This window comes from Phaethon aethereus (assembly GCF_964289735.1).
Source record: "Phaethon aethereus genome assembly, chromosome: 9".
Classification (NCBI taxonomy): Eukaryota; Metazoa; Chordata; class Aves; order Phaethontiformes; family Phaethontidae; genus Phaethon; species Phaethon aethereus.
Window position 1 is genome coordinate 11,783,186 of NC_138585.1, and position 19,440 is coordinate 11,802,625.

Genomic DNA, 19,440 nt, shown 5'->3' on the forward strand with positions numbered 1-19,440 from the left:
TAAAGCCTTATCCTGTAACTGAAACTTTATTGCATGGGATTGCTGATCCCTGTTTTATGTATCAGTTTACTAAGGGGATCAAACGCAGTTGTGCTGTGAAGTCATTGTCTGACAAACAGAAAACAAAGTCCTCAGTATCCACTCAGTATCCACAGAACCGCAGGGATTCGGCCTTCCCATAATGTCTACCAAATACCTCAACCACATGCTGGGGGAATGACCTCAAGGGTGCCGTGAGTCATTCGGTGTGAACCTCAGCAGATGCACCCACTGGCATAACAGAAAGCTGGCGGCTGTGGTCCCCAGCAAAAGGCAGGGGGTGGGCGACCGACCCGTGTGGGGAAGATGATCCTCTGTTTGCTGTTGAGGAGCTGCTGGTGTTCCTGCATCCGTGTTCTGTATATAGCTTACCTTCGGTATTGTTGGCATGAGTGAACCTAAGGTGACTTCAGTGCGAAATGCTATGACAAAATTTTACTCATTCTTAAAATGTAAAAGTAATAAATTTAAATGAAATTAAAATTAATTAAATTAAAAAGATGTATAATAAATACAGAACTATAAACTTGATCTGTAACCGAAATGTATGAAAAACACCTTCTAAATATATTTACATACTTTTTTTTTTCCTTGTAGATGACAGTCATGTCCCACTCAAAGGATCTCAAGGATGACTTCCACAGTGACACTGTACTTTCCATTTTAAATGAACAGCGCATTCGGGGTATTTTATGTGATGTCACCATAATTGTGGAAGATACCAAATTTAAAGCCCATAGTAACGTGCTGGCAGCTTCAAGCCTTTACTTTAAAAACATTTTTTGGAGTCGCACTATCTGTATTTCAGGTCATGTACTGGAGTTAGATGATCTCAAAGCTGAAGTGTTTACAGAAATTCTGAATTACATATACAGTTCCACAGTAGTTGTTAAGAGGCAGGAGACTGTAACGGACCTTGCAGCTGCAGGGAAAAAGCTGGGAATATCATTTCTAGAAGACCTTACAGATGTTAATTTTTCAAGTTCCCCCTGCCCCTATGGATACTGTATTAATGAAAAAGGGACCGTCAAAGAGGAAAAACATGAAAAGAGACATGAAGATTCTGCTGTGACAAATGGACCACGAATTACAAATGCATTCTCAATTTTTGAAACGGAAAACAGTTTGTTTTCTCCGCTTGACTTGAGGGCAAGCTTTAAAAAGGTATCTGAAACAATACAAGCTCCCACCATCAGCCTTGACAGAAGCGACGTTTGCAAAGATGCTGAGCCAGCCAGTACACTGGCTGAACACTCCTATGCGGTTTCTTCTGGGGGAGATACTTTTCAAGGAACACCTTTTCCTGAACAGGACAGCAGCCCTACATACAAGATGGGCGAAGACCACTATGAAAATCTCCAAGCCACACCACTCGTGCAGCCAGGAAAACAAGTGTGTAGTACTCCTAAGACAGCCTTTAAGCCCCAGGCTACTGGTCTGGCTATAGCAAAAGTACCAGCCCCTACAGCAACCACTACAGAAGCCCAACGTGAAGCAGTTACTGATCAGACAATTACTTCCTTTCCAAAACCTCAAAATAGAGCAGGAGATTTCCATTTATCCAGAGAAGAGGAAAACAATTCTGCTAATGTCTCTGGATCCGTGGCAACTGTAGTTCCACCTGCTTACAATTGTAACTGTTGTGCAAAATCATTCAGTGATCGGGCATTGCTCAGTACCCATCTTCAGCTCCATTCAGAGCATCAGGAAACTTTCACATGCAAATACTGCAGCAAACAATTTGCAAATCTAAATATACTGGAGAGTCATGAACAAGTCTGCGTGAGATCAAGTAGCTTATCGGTTCACAATGGGAACGAACAAAATTTTGCAGATAGCTATACTGCTACGGACGGAAGGAATGGAAGTTCATATGCAAATGCAGAGCCTCTGTTGTCTGAAAACAGCATCACTGATTATTCTAATGCAAACTGCACTTTACCAGAAACAGATCATTTGGTTAAAGTCGTTGATGGGCAGATATTATATACCTGCATTGTTTGTAAGCGTAGTTATGTAACGTTGTCTAGCCTTCGAAGACATGCAAACGTGCATTCATGGAGAAGAACATATCCTTGTCACTACTGCAATAAAGTGTTCGCGTTAGCGGAGTATCGCACCAGACATGAGATCTGGCACACTGGAGAAAGACGATATCAGTGCATTTTCTGTCTGGAGACTTTTATGACTTACTATATACTAAAAAATCATCAGAAGTCTTTCCATGCAATTGACCATCGTCTCTCGGTAAATAAGAAGACAGCCAATGGAGGCTTAAAACCGAGTATGTACCCATACAAACTTTATCGACTTTTACCTATGAAATGCAGGCGACTGCCTTATAAGTCCTACCGAAATTCTTCATATGAAAATGTTCAAACAAGTAGCCAGGTTAATGAAACTGCTTCTACTAACTGTTTCATTCCAAGTTCTCTTAGCTCTGAGCTACCACCACTGAATTTTCAAAGTAATATAATAGCAACCAACAGAACTCTTGCCTTGAATACATCTTCATGTAATGATACAGCATCTTCCACAAATACTCAGAATTCTTCCTCTTGGGGAGTAGGTATCTTAAATTCTGACCTGCAAAGGGACTTTTTCACAGCTGAAAAAAGAGTTTCCACTGCTGCAAATGAGACTGGTTCTCAGGATTGTGATTCCTCAGTTGTGTCTTTAACTAATGTGAATGAAAATTCAACTTCTGTTATCAGTTACAGCAGTTCTGCACCCTCTGTTATAATGCATAGTAGCAGAGTTTCATCAGTAATAATGCACAGTAAAACAGTCACTTCTGTAGAAAACAGTAAGACAGAATCTTCAAATAGTCTACCTAGTCAGTCTATAAGTGATGATTGTAAATATGGGTCAGATAATTATGGGAAATGCATTACAAAATCAAAAACTATTAAGGAAAAAAAGAAAACACTGATGAACAACAGAGCAGAAGCAACTGAGGATACGCAGCACACCACAGGATCTGGAAGTTCATCTAGCAAAACAGCAAATACGGCCCAAGAATCGAGTAAAACTGAAACGTACATTGCAAAGCCTGCCTTACCTGGAACGTCTACTGATAGCAATGTTGCGCCTCTTTGTCAAATAACAGTAAAAATTGGTAATGAGGCTATTGTAAAAAGACATATATTGGGATCTAAGCTATTTTGTAAAAGGGGCCGAAAATCTAAACATGAGTCCAAACAGGACAATCTAATTGAGGAATCAGAAATGGAGATAAAAGAAAGAAGCCCATCTAGGCTCTATAGCTCAGAATGCTTGGAGCTGACAGAAATGTGTGACGACGTAAGTGACCAGGACTCCAGTGACAAACCCTGGAGACCCTATTATAATTACAAACCAAAAAAGAAATCCAAACAGCTAAGGAAAATGAAAAAGACCAAATGGAGGAAAAAGCACGTAAGTAAGAACACCATTATGGAAAGCCACAACACATGCAGTCGAGAATATGCACTCAGGAATGCTCCTGAGGAAAAGGCGATCAATCAAGAAGAGAACACAGAAATGCCTAATCTTAATTGTGAGCTCTGTGAAAGAGATCAGTCTTCCACTGCAGAAATTCAAGAACATGTACACTGGCATGTAGCTGCTTCAAAGCCTTACATTTGTGAATTATGCCAAAAACAATTTCAAAGTCCATCCACTTTAAAAATGCATATGAGGTGTCACACTGGGGAAAAGCCCTACACTTGCAAAACCTGTGGTAAATGTTTCTCAGTTCCTGGAAATCTACAGAAACACGAACGTATTCACTTGGGTGTCAAAGACTTTGTCTGTCAATACTGTAATAAGGCATTCACTTTAAATGAAACGCTCAAAATACATGAAAGAATTCATACTGGAGAAAAACGCTACCACTGCCAGTTCTGCTTTCAGAGCTTCTTGTACCTTTCTACCAAAAGGAACCATGAGCAAAGACATGTACGTGAGCATAATGGAAAAGGATACGCTTGCTTTCAGTGCCCCAAAATTTGCAAGACAGCAGCTGCTCTGGGAATGCACCAGAAGAAACATCTATTCAAAAGTCCAGGTCCACAAGATAGAAAAGAACAGTTTAGCAATGAAAGCACTAAACTTTTGGAAAATCCACATTTCCTTGTCTCAGAAGGAAGTGAAGTAAAAAGTATACAAAACGTAACTCCAGAAGTTATACTCTGAGTGACAGTTGTGCAAATGAGAAGAAAAATCAAAAACTATATATTGGAGAAAATATGGATGCATTTAATGGGGAAACGTCTCCACCGAAATTAGTATCACTTACTGAGATCAAGTTTCTTCATCTAAATGTGTCAATATATGCAAAAGAAAGAAAAATAACACATTAAAGAAAAACTAGTATTTGCAATAATACAAACTTAATGAGAAAGATCCAAAATACTTTTGCCACAATAGACTTCTAACAGAGAGAGAAAGAAAAAAGAAAAAAAAAGACCAACCAAAATCCTTCTGCTTAGCATTACCAGAAACTAGTCACTGAACTATTTTACAGTGCTGTTTTTGAGTCAGAATCATTCTAGGCAAAATAAATATGTAGGTTCTTCAGTGTATTCTGTAGAAGGAATTTTTGCTGCAGAAACCATATATTGCATTTTTTTTAAGCAAAAGTAATGTGTTTATAAACAAAATAATTGTAATTTAGTGTATTCTAAAGTGGAGGTGGGAAATGTTTCATGAACTTGGGTATGCTGAAGTACAGCTGAGTTCTGGCGTGCTTTTCTGTAACTCAACATTTACAAAACATATTCAGGAGTTTAAACCTCTTTTCCTTTCCATATTCAGTTTTGTAGTTACCGTAATAAGTTAAGTCTGAGTGCTTGTGTGGAAAGTATTCCAGATTTATGATATCTCTGAGACATTTAATAAAGATTCAGTGGAACTTGTAATAGCCAGTCTTCCGAACTGCATAAATCCCAATGTCTAAAGAAAATTGTTCTCATGAAACAGCCCAGCTTAAAGAAATCCTGTACATAAACATTCACCTCCTCCTGGGTCTGCAACTCCTGTCTTTTAGAAATACCATTCTTAGCAGCAGAAGAGGAGATTTAGACAGTCTTCCTCCTTGTCCTGGAATACCTCCTGGAAAACAGACAACAGAGCAACTCCCCATAAATACTTTGATTTTGAGAGGAGTAGGTAAATACTCAGATCTTGCTTCCACATCTATCCCCTGAGGCGGTCCCTGTGTATAAACAGGGACAGTTTGTGGAGTTCCCTGTCATCCCCATGCCTTAAATACAACCGCTAGCCTTCGGATGTCCCTTCTCAGTGATCCCCCTAACCATACCAGCATCTCGCACCAGGCTAGCTTTGTCGCCGTGTCCCTTGGCCAGCAAATGGGCCCAACAGCAGAGAGGTGCCTGGCACGGGTTGCTGGAAGAAGAAGCATTGGCCTTTCCGCCTCCCTCATCCTGTCCCACCGAAGGGTTATAGTGAGCCTTACGGCTTCACGGTTTGCTCAGAATCGGGAGAATAGGCTTCTGAAAGACGTTACCCAAATATTACAATTAATACTATTTTGTGAAAATGGGATTAATTTTAACTGAGATGAAGAGATTTTTAAAAAGTCCAAGAGGGTGTATGTGTACAAGTTGCAGTTTATATGATAGGGCTGTGTTGTACTGTATATGAACATATATCCAATTAGTAATGTATGTTCATCTCTATGAAGTGTTAAAAAATTAAGGGAGGACAAAGGTTAGTGAACCTCAACTTCATTCTACATGCAAATATGGTACACAGTTTACTTGCTTCGTCTTCTTGATCATTTTAAAAGAAACTATAGCTTGGGTACAATAAAACTACAATTGAAATGATAATACAGTATTGATTGAAGTAATAATATAGTCCACTCATTTATTCTATCATTGGTGAATGCTGTGAACCCCTTGAGAAATTTTGGTTTCATGGCAGCTTTGGTTCCATTTAAATAAGGATAACAGAAGAATAAACATACAGAAGTACGATGATGTTTCAAAGAAAGTACACAAAGCTAACTTTTAAGTGGACTGGTACACTGATAATTATAGACCAAAGCAAATAAGGTAGAATATTTATAAATATAAAGATAATTTTACAAATATTTTATATAACTGTATAGTTCATAAGAAGACCATTGACAGCTTGTGTTAGGTTGGGGGGGGTTTGTATATTTTGATAAAAACACAATGACTTTGTAACTCTGTATATTCTCAACAGTTTATAGCAAAGCAGTTTTAAGATGGCAATGTCATGTTTATAGTTCAATTGTGGCACTTTTACTACAAGTAACACGTTGCAGTAATGAGTCAAGTATTAATGACCAAATTAGAATTAATGTAAGTGTAAGAGAAGGTAAATACTATACTGTTGTCAAAGACTGTAATTTGCTACATAATCACATCTGTATTTTTGTTTAGAAGAAAATATTAAATGCAGATGTTAAGGATTGATAAAGAGTCTAATTTTATTTTTAGAAAGAGTGATTATAACTCTGATTTTGCTTAATTAAAATAACATCTTCCTATTTTTCTGTAAGTCTCAATTTTTTAAGTTACGTTAATACTTACATAATCTATAAGATGCAAAGATATGTATCTTCTAATAGTTATTTCGTTAGAAGATTAAGCAACATGGTTACCAAACGTTCCCTTCGTTAAGGTCAGAACAGTGAATTGAGAACACGCCAGAGCTTAAGGGAAGTGATGGTATCTCCTGGCATTGTACCATTAAGGGTGAATGCAATGCTGAGGTGAACAGAATCTACCTGCTCAGTATTTTAAAGGAATTGGAAGACAGGTGAACTGTGTTTAATACTTTGCAACATCTTACACATGTTTTCCCAAGGAACCGAAACTTTAAAAATTCTTTTCTTTTCAATTCTGATACTTACCTTGCAGTGTAGATTGTGTATTTTACACACTGTACTTCCTGTCAAGAAACATAGTACAGAATGCAAATATCTAATTGCCTAAGGAAATACAAAGTTGCATACAAAATAGAACATTACACATATTCAAAGTACTTCCTCCTTCAGCTAGGTGTCACTAGTCTATAACTTGCATTAATTTAAGCTGAATTATGCAGGTCATTTTGGGAAGGTCTTCTGGAGGGATGTATAACTAACAAAAATTCAGAAGTTTGCTACATGTAACAAATACATTTTTCTCTTACTTCAAGTGCTAATGAAAAAGACAAGTGGATCATCCCAAAGTTTGTGCAGCTAAACAAAATGTCAGTCAATCCTGATTTATGATATACCCAAAATTAGAACAAATATACTGAATGATATTGCTGTCCTCTGTGAAATGAGGTGACACAGCTAAACTGCAGGCAGAAGCATATGAAGTAAGCCAGTGTCATCATCACTTTTATTTGTTCTAAACTTCCTTAGTATAGCAGCTATCACTGACAATTCAATACCTTGGCTGACATATAAAGGAGCCAAGAAGAACCCCCTGCTTTACATCCTCATTGTTGAATGAAGAGATCTTTCCCCTAAGTTTGCAATTGAGCACACTTTGTCTGAACTATGTCCTTAGGTGAACAGACCTACCTGTCCTAGAGATGCTCCTAAAGGGTAACATAAAGAGAGGCCGAAAATGAACATTATGCAATTGAAACAGTATGTTAGATTAAAACAAGGCACTTTTAAAATAAAACGGAGTGTCAGGAATTAGATAATGGCAAAACTAAAAGTTGCATTGATAATGTTGATAGGAGGTCTGTGCTTCGAAGGAAGCTAAAGCTAAGTTAAAACAGTAAACTCCAACTAATAACTTTTGAGAGAGTGTGGAAGAACAAGAGTCACACGATCTAACTTTTAAAATGTTGCAACCCACAGTTCAAGCACACATCTTCATTCTCGGGAGTGCTTCCCTGCTCCGTTTCTCAGATGAAAACTCTCACTCTGCCCGGGTTAGACTCAGTTCACCAGCCACCGGTCAGACAGGGCAGCCAGCCTACATAGCCAACTGTAGGTAACCAAATCTTTTAATTTATTCTGTAGAGGAACCTCTCATTTCCAACAGGTTAAAATTCAGCTTATGCAAAGTCTTGTCTTTGTGCTGATTTGGGGTTTACATGTATACAAATACACCCGTTACTGGTGTGATGAAGCAGCCTATTTCCCACCAACCCCCTGCCTTCCACCTTTAAACACATACCTGTCCGCCCCCAGCCACAGTGTGGAGCGTGGGGATGAGGAAGGAACCTCACCGCTGCCGAAGGAGCAGCAGGGGAGAAGCTGGATGCCGGAAAAGCCACCAGGGAATGAGGCACAGCAGTGCCTGACTGTCAGATTATATGGCTCGATGCCCTATCATAATACTAATGGCAAGATTTGCGCAGGAGAAATAAAAAATGGTCAGAGCACCACGGCAGAGGACTTCAATTAGAGACAAGTGACAGATGCTGGCCTGAAACCTTCCAAACTTCCCTTTAACAGAAAGACAGACTGAAGAGGCCTTTCTAGGAGTAAAGTGAAGAATCCCAGTCCTCTACTGCTTTCTAAAACAGCTTTAACCCACTGAACTACCTCTGTTTTAGGATACATCAGTCATTAAATTAGGCCTTCACCAGACTGTGTGCCTACAGGGCCTGCTACCTGAGACGTCCCCTCAGCACGCACCCGAGTGTCACCAAACTGGACATGCCACCTGCAGCTGACGGCTGGCTGGATTTGCAGACCCAAGAAAAGCACCCACCACCCATGTGGGACTGGGGCGAGCTCCAGGTGTAAGATCCCAGGGAGCTTCACATTAGGGTCTGCATCTTACAGAAACGTTGGTATAACACATGATGCAAAGGCCCTTTAATTCTCGATGAAGGCAGGCTGCGGCGCCACTTTATCTGCAGTCTACCTGCACCTTCAGGGGTTCTGGGGCTCCAGTGGGTGAAGCGTGGCGGGTTGCAGCTGGCCGGCGGCACTACACCTGCTTTCTCAGGCAGCACTGGAAGCGGAACCATTTCCTACTGTTTTATGGCATTTCTTACGTGGCCGAGCCGGCAAGCGTAAACAGGTGACAGCAGAGGAGGATTCAACAGAAGCCATGTTATGCCTTCCACAGACAGGCACTCGGCATACCAGAAACCAAAGGAACAAGCTCCGTCACTCGGTTCGTCCGTTTAATGCGACGAAACGAATTTGCTAAGTGTAGGCGTTGAACGCGCCTCGCAGCCAGAGCCCCTCTGCCCCTGCAGGAGGTACATGAAGGCACAGGGCAAGCTGCGGACGCGGCCGAGACCGCCGGGCGCCCAGCGGAGCGGAGACGGAGCAGCAATACCCCCTGGGTCGGGGGCGGCCGCCGCCGCCGGCGGGAGCCGCAGCGAGGGCGGAGCCGCCGCGCAAAGGCCAGCTGGGAGACGGACGCCAGCGCGCATGCGCCCCGCCGCCCCCCGCCCCGCTTCGGTCTCTGGTGCCCCCCGAGGGCGGCGGCCAGCGGGGGCGGGGCGGCAGCGGCGCGCGGGGCGGCTCGCGGGCGTGTGGCGGGGCCGGGCCGGGCCGGGCCGCTCCCTTCCCCCCCCCGCGGCGCACTGTACTGCGCAGGCGGCGGCGCTGGTGCGATGGCGGCCGGGGACGGCGGCGACGAGGTGCGGGTGCTGCAGAACCTCCGGGGGAAGATCTGTAAGTGCGGCGCTGCGGTGGGGCTGGGCTGGGCGACCGCCCGGGGCCGCCGCGCTCGGCTGCCTGCTCCTGCCCTGGCTCCGCGGCGCGGGCCGCCGCCACTCTCGCTCCTTCCCCGTGGCGGGGCGGGCGCTCGCGCGGCGGCCCTTGAGGCCGCGGGGCGGGGGCGGCGCTGAGGGGGCAGCGGCTCCTCACCGCCGTGCCCCTGTGGCCGGGCGCCGGGGCGAAGCCGCCCCGCCGGGCCGCGCTGCGGCGGCGCCGCGAAGGGGCTTTGTGGCGGGCGCGGCCGGCACGTGCTGGCGGGGGCGGGCGGGGCCGGGGTCTGCGCAGCCCCGGGACCGGGCCGGGCGGGCGGGATGCGGCGGGGCCGTTGGAGACCCGGAGCGGCTGGGAAGCACCCGTTGCTCCGAGAGCTGCCTTCAGGCAGCGGGCGGGCAGAAATGCCCCCTCCCGTCCCGACCTCGGGCCTCGGAGTCTGTTTGTCAGGCAGAAATTGCGAAATTATTGATGTGCAGGAAGCTGGTGGTAGAGGGCTGCTCTGGAAACGGTCATTAGTGATGCTGTTTCTTTGTGTAGCGTGTGTGCGAGTGAGAGGGAGGCAGAGGGGAGAGGCTTGTGACTTTATTTTGGTGGTTAGGAAGTGCTGACTAAAAATACCTATATATTCAGCAACGTGGGAAACCAAAGGATGAGCTGGGGAGGAAAACAGATAGTGTGGTGCGGCTGGGGAGGACTTCAAAGCAAGTAGGAGAAACAGGATGTGCGGCGGCTTCCTGAAGGGGTATCGACATACATTCATACGGTTCAGATGCAACCCGTTTATTTCCTTTCTCACGCAGTCGATCGCCTTTTTTGAGAATGAAGCGAAACAAGTTGAATTGGGCATGGCGCTGGGACTGAGAACTGGCTGTGAAAATCTTTTGAAGAATTAGGTTTGGTGGAGGAATGGAGTCGCGTTTACTTAAATATTGTCATGCAGTATAGACTCGAATACGTCCTCAGTAAATAGAAGACTAGGTCATGAAAATAGGAGACACGTTGGCGATAGAGAGTGAGTGCTGGTTGAGTAGACAAGGCTGAACACACACTGAGATCCTGGGTTGCTAGCAATTACCACAGAAATAATACATGTCAGCCTGCCTTTAAAAAGAATACTGTTAGTTTTGGGGCTGAGGCACTGATTACTGAAGCTGATTTACTTATTGACACCATTCTGCTTCCTGACTTTTATCATAAGGTTTTTGTCAGTGCTGGGCAACACAACATTCAAGGAGTTTTACGTTTTGCGATACTTGAGCCTGATACAAGTTTTTCATTAAGCATTAAAAGACAAAACCCAAAACATTTTGAGACTTATGTTGAAACTAGTTTTATTGTCCCATATATGTATTCTGGATTGAGCCTGCAGTTGTATCATAACTTGGAATGTTCAGTTATCTGGCAAAAGTAATGTGAGGACTATGACCCGCTTCCTAGGGAATAAATACATAAAAAGTTAGTTGCCAAACGTGGACCTGTAAGAACTGTAGGAGCCCATTTGGAAAATGAGTGGAAGTAGTAGCTGTAATAAAAGACATGCCTTGAAACAGTGTGAAAATCACTTTGCAAATACACTTGTTTCTTCTAACAAAGCAGTAACACTGTCAAAAAAACTGGTATGAGTTAAATAAGCTGTGGAAGCTTGTGAACCCTCAAATCTCTAGATGCTCTTTGGCTTCTTTGTACAGCCCATACTGTTTTATTTTCACTTCTTGCTAGTATTTTACTAATGTGTTTTTTAGGGGAAAACCCTCTGAATGAACAATAATAAACAGATGTAATAAGGTAATTCCCCTTGATCTGGAGGGATTAGCAGTAGCAGACCTCAGTTTGGAAAGTTGATGTTCACAGTTTGTAAGAATTCCTTGAAACGTGTTTCTTAGATGTGGAATACATTTTGGTGCCTAAGCTTTGTTGGCATTTAAACTACTACAAGACTTGACACTGACTCATTTTATGTGTGTGTTGCATGAGAGAGGGTGGTAGTTTTAATGAGGTAATGTCAGTTCTCTGTAATTCTGCATATATAGAAAACACCATCTGCAGTAAGTTCTTACTTATACTGTTGTTTTACAATACACAAATTAGTGGTAAAATATAAAGTCAGTGATGTTATACAAATCATCACAGCAGATTTAGAATTGAGGCATATACTTGAAGGTGGCTTATGTAGCTATTACATACCTAGCAGTGAAAAAAAGAGTAGGAACACTTTTGCAGTCCCTGGTACTCTTTCTGTTTTGTGGGATACCGGTGTTTGCAGCCAGTCTACTGTCTCTTGCTTGAAAACCAGAGGCAAGATGAACTGGTCTTAGCAGTTTAAGACCCCATACTATTTTTTTAAAACATGGTATTACATACACTTCAGCAGGCTGCCATCGGAAATCCACTGAAGGTCTGTCTTTTCTTTATGATGACCCTTTTGTGTTGGTGGCTCTATTCTGTGCATCATAATAATGGCAAAAGCACTTTACAAGGGTACATGGATATCGGGTAGTTTTAGACATATCTCACAGTGTAGTGTTTTAAGCTTTGTAGCTAGCTTCTGTTTTCATTTTATGACATACAGTAGTACATTTTTAGGTGGTAAGTGATTTTAGTTGCTCTGATTTTTGGTGTGTTTTACTGAAACCTGTCTTAGTGGAGCACTCAGAGAATCTCTCTGTTGTCTCCCAGAGCTCATTTGACAAAATTTCGGATGTGGTCTTTTTCAGACTTCTAGCACCAAGTTGTTAACACTGCATGGTTTTCAACACTGTGTGGTTATCTCTGATTATGCTGCTGGAGTGGATTTAGTCATTGCTATGTAATATGTTTAGTCCTGTGAAATGAATACTTTGGAGTTCATGTGTATAAATGGCTTCTAAATGTCTTTGTTCCGCGTCCCTGTCAGAGGATGTACACTAACTGCACACTTCCACTCAACAGAGTGAATCGCATTTATCTGTCCCACCTCCTGCTTTTGCTTAGTTTTTGATGCACTGTTAACAGTGAAAAAGCTTTAACTTGATGTTTTCCTGTAGTGTCTGTATTTAACAAATTATGTGCAGGACAAGGGAGTTTGACAGAACTGTTGAATTTGGTAGGTTGCTCCATTGCTGTTGCTACTAACACTGTCGTTACTAACTCAACATTAAAGTACTGTGGACAGTCTGAATTTGTTAGATGATGTATACTTGAATTCCTATTGCTCTAACACTTGAGTTTTTATGAGCAGTGCAGCTTTTTCCTTTCACTCGGGTTTGATCTAATCTTATTTTGAAGTTTTACTACATATTTATATAGAGAACCTAAACAATGTTTTCTAAGTGTTTTAAAATCCAAACCAATATGCATAATTGGCCAAAGTGTGGAATGGTGGGGTTTTTTTGTTATTACTACTATTATTTTTTGCTGTTTTCCTAAAGTAGCAGAGTGGCAATGAAGAAAGATAGTCTAAAAATCAGGTAACTAGCAGCAATTATGAACTCGCATCTTTTCAAAATACAAATATTGATGTTTATTATTTTAGTGAGGCTTTTCATGGTTTTCCTATTGAATTAGGGTACTGAATGTATCATGTGAAAATAATTTCTGGTTTAAGTTAGCCTGGTGACCGAAACTGGTGAATTGATATGATACAAAATAAAGAAGTCTCTTACTGCTGCTGTTTCATCACTTGCACGTTTCACCACTTGAGCTGCAAGCTTAAGTATCACTACATAGTTTTAGGTGACAGTGAAGAGACTTGAAATACAGTTCCACAGCTAGATCTAAAATTGGTTTAATTTCTCCCTTCTCCCCAAAACGACTTAATTTGGTGTTTCTGGCTGACCATTCACACCACCTACACATTCTAAACAAACCCTTGGAAACACTGGTGTATATTTCCTCAATATACGTTTCTCACCTTTCTTCCTGTGCATCCTTTGAATAGTGAAATGTGTGTGGTCTTCAGAATTGCATGCTTGATGAATGCACTGGAAATCTAAACATTTAAGCAGATATCTGGTGTTGTTCATACTTGATTTTTATGCAACCATTTATAATCTTAGTTTTTTGAGGAAAAAGTAAGACTTAGCAGAGTAATCATTCAAAGACTTTTGCTTTTTTTTTTTTTTTTAAAGAAAGTAAGCTCCTTGGAATAGTTGGACCACTATATGGCTGAAAAGTCTTCCACAATCACAGATATTAAGAGGTGTTTGAAAAGATGTGAAATCTCATGCTCTGTACTTGACCCGAGAAGTGCTCTGAGGTTATTTTTAATTCAGAACTGAGAATCATCCCCCCTGCCTCCCAAAAACCTCAGTAAATTTGTCCATGCCTTAAAGCTAAACACTTCAGCTACAAAATAAAGTATTTTATCTCATTAGAAAATGAAAAGTTATATTTCTTCTACTCCCTTGCATAGAAAGTTTCTTTTAATACTGGAAGACTGCAGTATAGTAGACATAAAAATTGTGAATTACATGGAAATACTTAATTGCATATTTTCTTAAAAGAGTACAAAATATAATAATTGTCATTTCCTTTCAAAGTCCACTGTACAGCCTTTACAGTGCTGATTAAATAATGTTATATCTCAAATATTTTATGTAAAAATAGGATGGTGAAGCTACACAGCATTAATTTAAAAATAAGTGTTCTTATCAGAAACAACTGACACATACATTTCATGCTTATTAATTACAAAGTACACCATCAGAAGCTCTCTGGGGATTACCAGCCTTTCATGAATTTATATGTTTTCTTTCATATGTTTTATTAAAATAACAGTTTGGGTTTTGGTTGTTTTTTTTAAGGCAATGTTTAGTCTTTGATGCTTTTCTTGGTTCTTCTGCAATATCTCACTTAAGAGTAATTTTGAGTTTAGTCTCTTTTTGGAGTGTAATGGCATTGAAAACCGGTTCTGTTCATGTCTCTCAATCTGTCAACATTGTGTGGTGTTTAAAAATAATATGTATACTTCCTGCTCTCCCACACCCAAGTTGGTGAAAAGATCATTGATGCTTCTGAGAGCACAAGTTTTAACTGTGGAAGTTACTTAAGTGTTCATGCTTCCGTCAGCATACATACCTTTCATTTGGAAAACATCATGCATGAAGTTCAGTCTCTGTTCCTGTCGAACTGTCATGTTCTCTGCTCGTATACAGTCGTGGTAGCCTTTTCAATGCCAGGCATTACTTACCTTTCAAGACTGTAATAATGTATTTAACAAAAAAAAAAAAGGCTGCAGGGGCGGGAGAGAGAGAAAACAAAATGCTGATTTTTACATCTTAACAGCATAGACAATAAAGCTTACTCCAGCGTGCTTCATAGCTACAATTTTTTAAAAAGGAACATGTGTATGACACTTCAAATCTAGTTTCTAGCTGTGGTCTTTGAAAGTGGAGGTGATAACGTTATTCAGACACGATAAGTAATTAAAAAACAATATTTTGATGTAGTTTTCATCCTATTACTTTTTAATACCTGATATAAAGTTTAGATAATGTTGATTCCACAATTCATTGGGAGAATATTTCTTGTAAAAGGTCCTGGTTAAGAGCTCATGTGGAATACAATTCTGGTTGCCTGTGTTTAAGATAAGAATTAAAGTGGAACAGGGACAGAGAGTGGCTACTCACTGGTTAGGAGACCAATAGGAGAGAGTACCAGAAAAGCAGATTTATTTTTTTTCAGCAGGTGAAAAGGGTCTGTTTGCTGTCTTCAAAGACATTCAGAGGGGAAGGAAACATCCGGGGGAAATAACTGTTTAAGCTAAAGGACAGTGTTGCCATAAATAAATGTAGATGTCTGCAGCATTCAGATTTTGGAAGAGCTTTCCAATTTGAGCATTGGGAACTGGTTTTAGCTGTAACTACTGAGACTTAGCCATCTCCGAAAAGGGCTGCCTGATGTCCAGCATGTGTTACTGCAGGGGCCTAGACTCAATACGCAGGAAATCTTTGTATTCCTCTGTTGACGATTACTCTGTCTCATTAGAAACTTCCTTTTTAACTTGTTCTTATCCATGTTGCATTTAGTCAGTAGATGATTTTCCCCCTTCTACTAGACCAGACATTTGAGAAAAAATAAACAGTGCTCGTAGCTGAACCTTTGAAAAATGTATCAGTCAACATAAAATCAACTGTTCATTGTGGAAAATGCAATAAAGGTTTGATGGGCAAGTTCTTATTAATCGGCTTCCTTTAGCCAAAATACTTTTGGAGAAAATACCAAGTGAACAATAGCTGAGCCAGATCATGTCTCGGTCTTATGACCTAATGCCGTATCACCTCAGGCTGCAAGCTTTTCGGATTTAGCAAGCTACACAGGGTCAGGCCTGAGATGAGACCTCTCGGGGGAAAGTGCAGGTGCTGCAGGAAGTGGTGGTGGTCATGAGTCAGTGTGCTGTCTTCTTCCTGTCGACTCTCGTTCCATGTGAAGCTGGATGTGGCAATTTCTGTGCGCTATTTGATCTTACGGATTGAAAATTAATATGGAAATGCATGCTAACTGAATGGAAAAGTAAATTTTGGGCACACATTAAAACTGTAAAATTCTTGTGCCTAATGTCTTGTGGGCTTTTTCCCCTCAATATTTACAGTCAATTTTTATTTACAGATGATGCCAAACACTTAGTACCCAACAAAATGAGAGACTTTTTCTGTACCATAAACTTGGACCAAGAAGAAGTTTTTCGTACACAGGTAGTTGAAAAATCTTTAAGGTAAGCTTAATTTTTAAATGGAGATGATAAGCAAGACTGCCTCAGTTCAGAATAAAAACAAGATATGTATCAACGTGCCTGTGCTTTTGCTTGTACCTCTTTAAGATGAGAGCTGACTTGCGGTGACTACTCAGAAATGTTGTAGCAATGTATAAATTGTGCTGAAAGTAGTTGAAAGAAGACAAAATTGAGGCTGATGAGTAGTACAGTCCTTTTAAAATGAGGCATGCTAAAGCATTTCACTGTTACTTTATTCTGTTCCTTTGGGCAGCATGACATTCTTTTTCTTGTCAAGTTGTTTTCAAGGGAAAGCAATCTGCTTGATGCTTACTCTCCATGTCATTCTCTATTTCTGACATGCAGTTGGTGGATGGAATTCCGCTTTTTAGTGTCTGTCTTGTAAAACCTGTTTCTAGAATGAAGAGACCGGAACTTTTCCAGGTGTGAGTTTTTTTGTGCTGTGGGATGTCCTTCTCAATAGGCCTCTTTCTCTCCGGCAATTCTTCTTTTGGGGACTATAACCTGTACTTGCATAGAATAGCTTGCTTTGCCTCCCTGAGTAGTGCTTAGCTGTCGATTCTGCTACTGTCTTGGAACCTTAAAGCAATCAAACAAAAAAGTCATGATCATAGCTGCAATAGTGTAGGTGCTTTTACATCTCAAAACTCTTAAGTTCACTGATGACCAATACTGAAGCATCATTGCAGCTGCATTGTTCAGAATATCTGAGTGATAGCTTCAGTTATCTGGAGGAGATACTAAACACTCCTCTTAAAACTCAGAAAGCCTGTTCAAACACTTGAAAATTTTCTTAATTCTTGCTGTTTCTGGTGGTTTTATTGTTAGTTTGTTCTTCAAGCTATCTGTCTAGATGTTCCCAGGTGAGGAACAGCATACTGCTCATAGGCAAATTTAAATAGGGAATATTACTTTTTCAAAACATCATTTTAAAGCCTCCTTATGCTTTTGCATGAAAAGTAAACGTCACATACATGCAATCAGGAACAAATATTTTACTCATACTCTTCTGAGTATGCTGTAACTGCTGTAGTCAGATCCAGAAAATTTTCAGAATTTAACTGGCTGCAATTGAGATTGATTACGAAAACAAACTGAACTGAGTAATCCTTCAGAGAAGAATGTTAAAGAGACTGTACTGATAAAGCAGAAATTTCAAATTTCCTTTTCAAATGGACAGCAGTTTGATGGTAAAAGGGAACCCAGCATATCTTTTAAAAAGGAAGACTTTGCTGCCCTTTTTTGATATGTTAGTAATTGAAACCCTTAAAGTTACTGCTATGCTTAGAAACAAGACCTGTTACATTTAGTGTTTATGCAGACATTTTTATTATATTTTGTTTAAGAATTATTAAATTTATATATATTTTAATCCCGTGATAATAAAAGAAGTATTAACTGCATAGTAAATTATTTGATAAAATAAATCACCTTAGATCCATCAAAAATTTTTAAATAGTACTGAAGTTTTAACTGAAACGTGATTAAATGAAAACAATGACATTAGTACTTTACAGAGGAAAGGAAGCAAAATCTCACTAGAACAAAATAACAACTTGGGGAGGGTCTTAAGTGACACCTCCCCCCACTCCTTCCCAACTGAGAATTTTTCAGGTGATAGGAAATTAATACTTCTATGTTGAGAACACTTTATTAGGAGTTAGAAGTCAGTGTTCTGAATCACTCTTTGTCCCTACGTGCCTTTCTGGCTCCACAGACTGTGTAGGGAACTCCTTCATCCTCTGAATTATGGCTGCGTTGTTAGATTCAAAGCGTAGTAGGGTTCCATACAAACTGATGAAAATAGGAAAATAAGTCATCTTCTATTAGCACCAACCAGAGTTGGATGCTTACGCTTAATTACTAGTGTGTATGCAGTTATGGAGGCTGACACTTGTTCTGGAAACTTAATTATACCATTTTGTTGCTTATTACTGTGTTAAGCTAGAATACCTGTACTAACGTAGAGGTACTGGAAAGGAAGATGAAAGCTCTGATCTCTTATTAGTCTGAAAACTTTATAAATTGCTTTTCAGTAAGGTGTAGTACAGTATAATTTTAGTCATAAGTATGACTTTGAATTTAATTGTTTTGTTTTGTATTTGCTTTTTCTCACACATTTATAATTCAGTCTGTTTTTGTCACCGTATTCTGGGTTGCAAATTTATACTAGCTGTAATCTAAATCGTATTTTGCGAATATCCACTAGTTAAATATCTGTGGACGTAATTATCACTAGAATTAAAATGATCTTTGATTACAGTGATTGAAAACTAATGAAGAAATCTATTTTTTAAATGTGCAAATAGGTTTGGGCTTTGGCCAGCACTGGGACTATTGTTAGAGTGCAGATATGAAACAAATAACTTTTCAAAGTTAGAAAAACATGAATTAATATTGAAGTGGAAGAAGGATATTTTGACTAAGGACTCAAGAAATATTTTCTGACACTGTGTGGGATTTCTGTATGTTCTGGAGAAACATAATTTTTTTTCCCTTGGAAAGTTTAAAGAACATCTGTGAGCCTCCTCAAATATCCATGGTCTAATATGAGGAATTGGGGAGAGGAGGGGTTGTGGTATGTGTTGCATTTTTTTATTTAAACTAAATTCAGTTTCTTTTTTTCAAACTGAACTTTGTGTGAAGGCAAGGTTATAGCAAAAATTAATTCTCTTGCTGATATAACTGCTGCTTTTATTGAGTGACAGATCTAGGGGCATTCGTCAGGTTCCATCATAGAACTGGCAGTTTAATGTAACAAGGAAGGGAAGAGCAAACAAGTAATGTCACACATTTAAATTTAGATCTCCTGTATTACTGTAATCCAGTTCTTCCTGTATGACAGTCTGGCCTTCCTTTGAATTAGGACTATCTTCTAATTTTGTATCTGTCACAGTCTTTAAAGTTCTTGCATCAAAGTCACAAATGAAAGTACTAAACTGACTGAATCCCTGAGGAACAGGTTGAGTAAGTTCTCCATTTTAATTATTCCTCATTGGTATAATCTATTGTACCCCTTCAGCCAGTTCTGTAT

At 40.3% G+C, this 19,440-nt stretch overlaps 2 protein-coding genes across 2 annotated transcripts in view; both read left to right on the forward strand.

Annotated features, from left to right (window-relative positions):
• Positions 1 to 636: 636 nt before the first annotated feature.
• ZBTB38 (zinc finger and BTB domain containing 38) lies at positions 637 to 4,498 on the forward strand (the record flags this gene model as incomplete). Its single annotated transcript, XM_082003847.1, has 1 exon — positions 637 to 4,498. The coding sequence occupies one exon, from the start codon at positions 637 to 639 to the stop codon at positions 4,213 to 4,215; it is 3,579 nt and encodes a 1,192-aa protein (XP_081859973.1). The 3' UTR covers positions 4,216 to 4,498.
• A 5,099-nt stretch (positions 4,499 to 9,597) lies between these two features.
• The window catches only part of RASA2 (RAS p21 protein activator 2), a gene marked incomplete at both ends in the record, with an annotated part of 43,798 nt that continues 33,955 nt past the window's right edge, over positions 9,598 to 19,440 (forward strand). Inside the window, 2 exons of the mRNA XM_082003671.1 lie at positions 9,598 to 9,658; positions 16,283 to 16,388. Coding sequence (XP_081859797.1) covers positions 9,598 to 9,658; positions 16,283 to 16,388 — 167 coding nt within the window. The remainder of the gene's footprint in view (positions 9,659 to 16,282; positions 16,389 to 19,440) is intronic.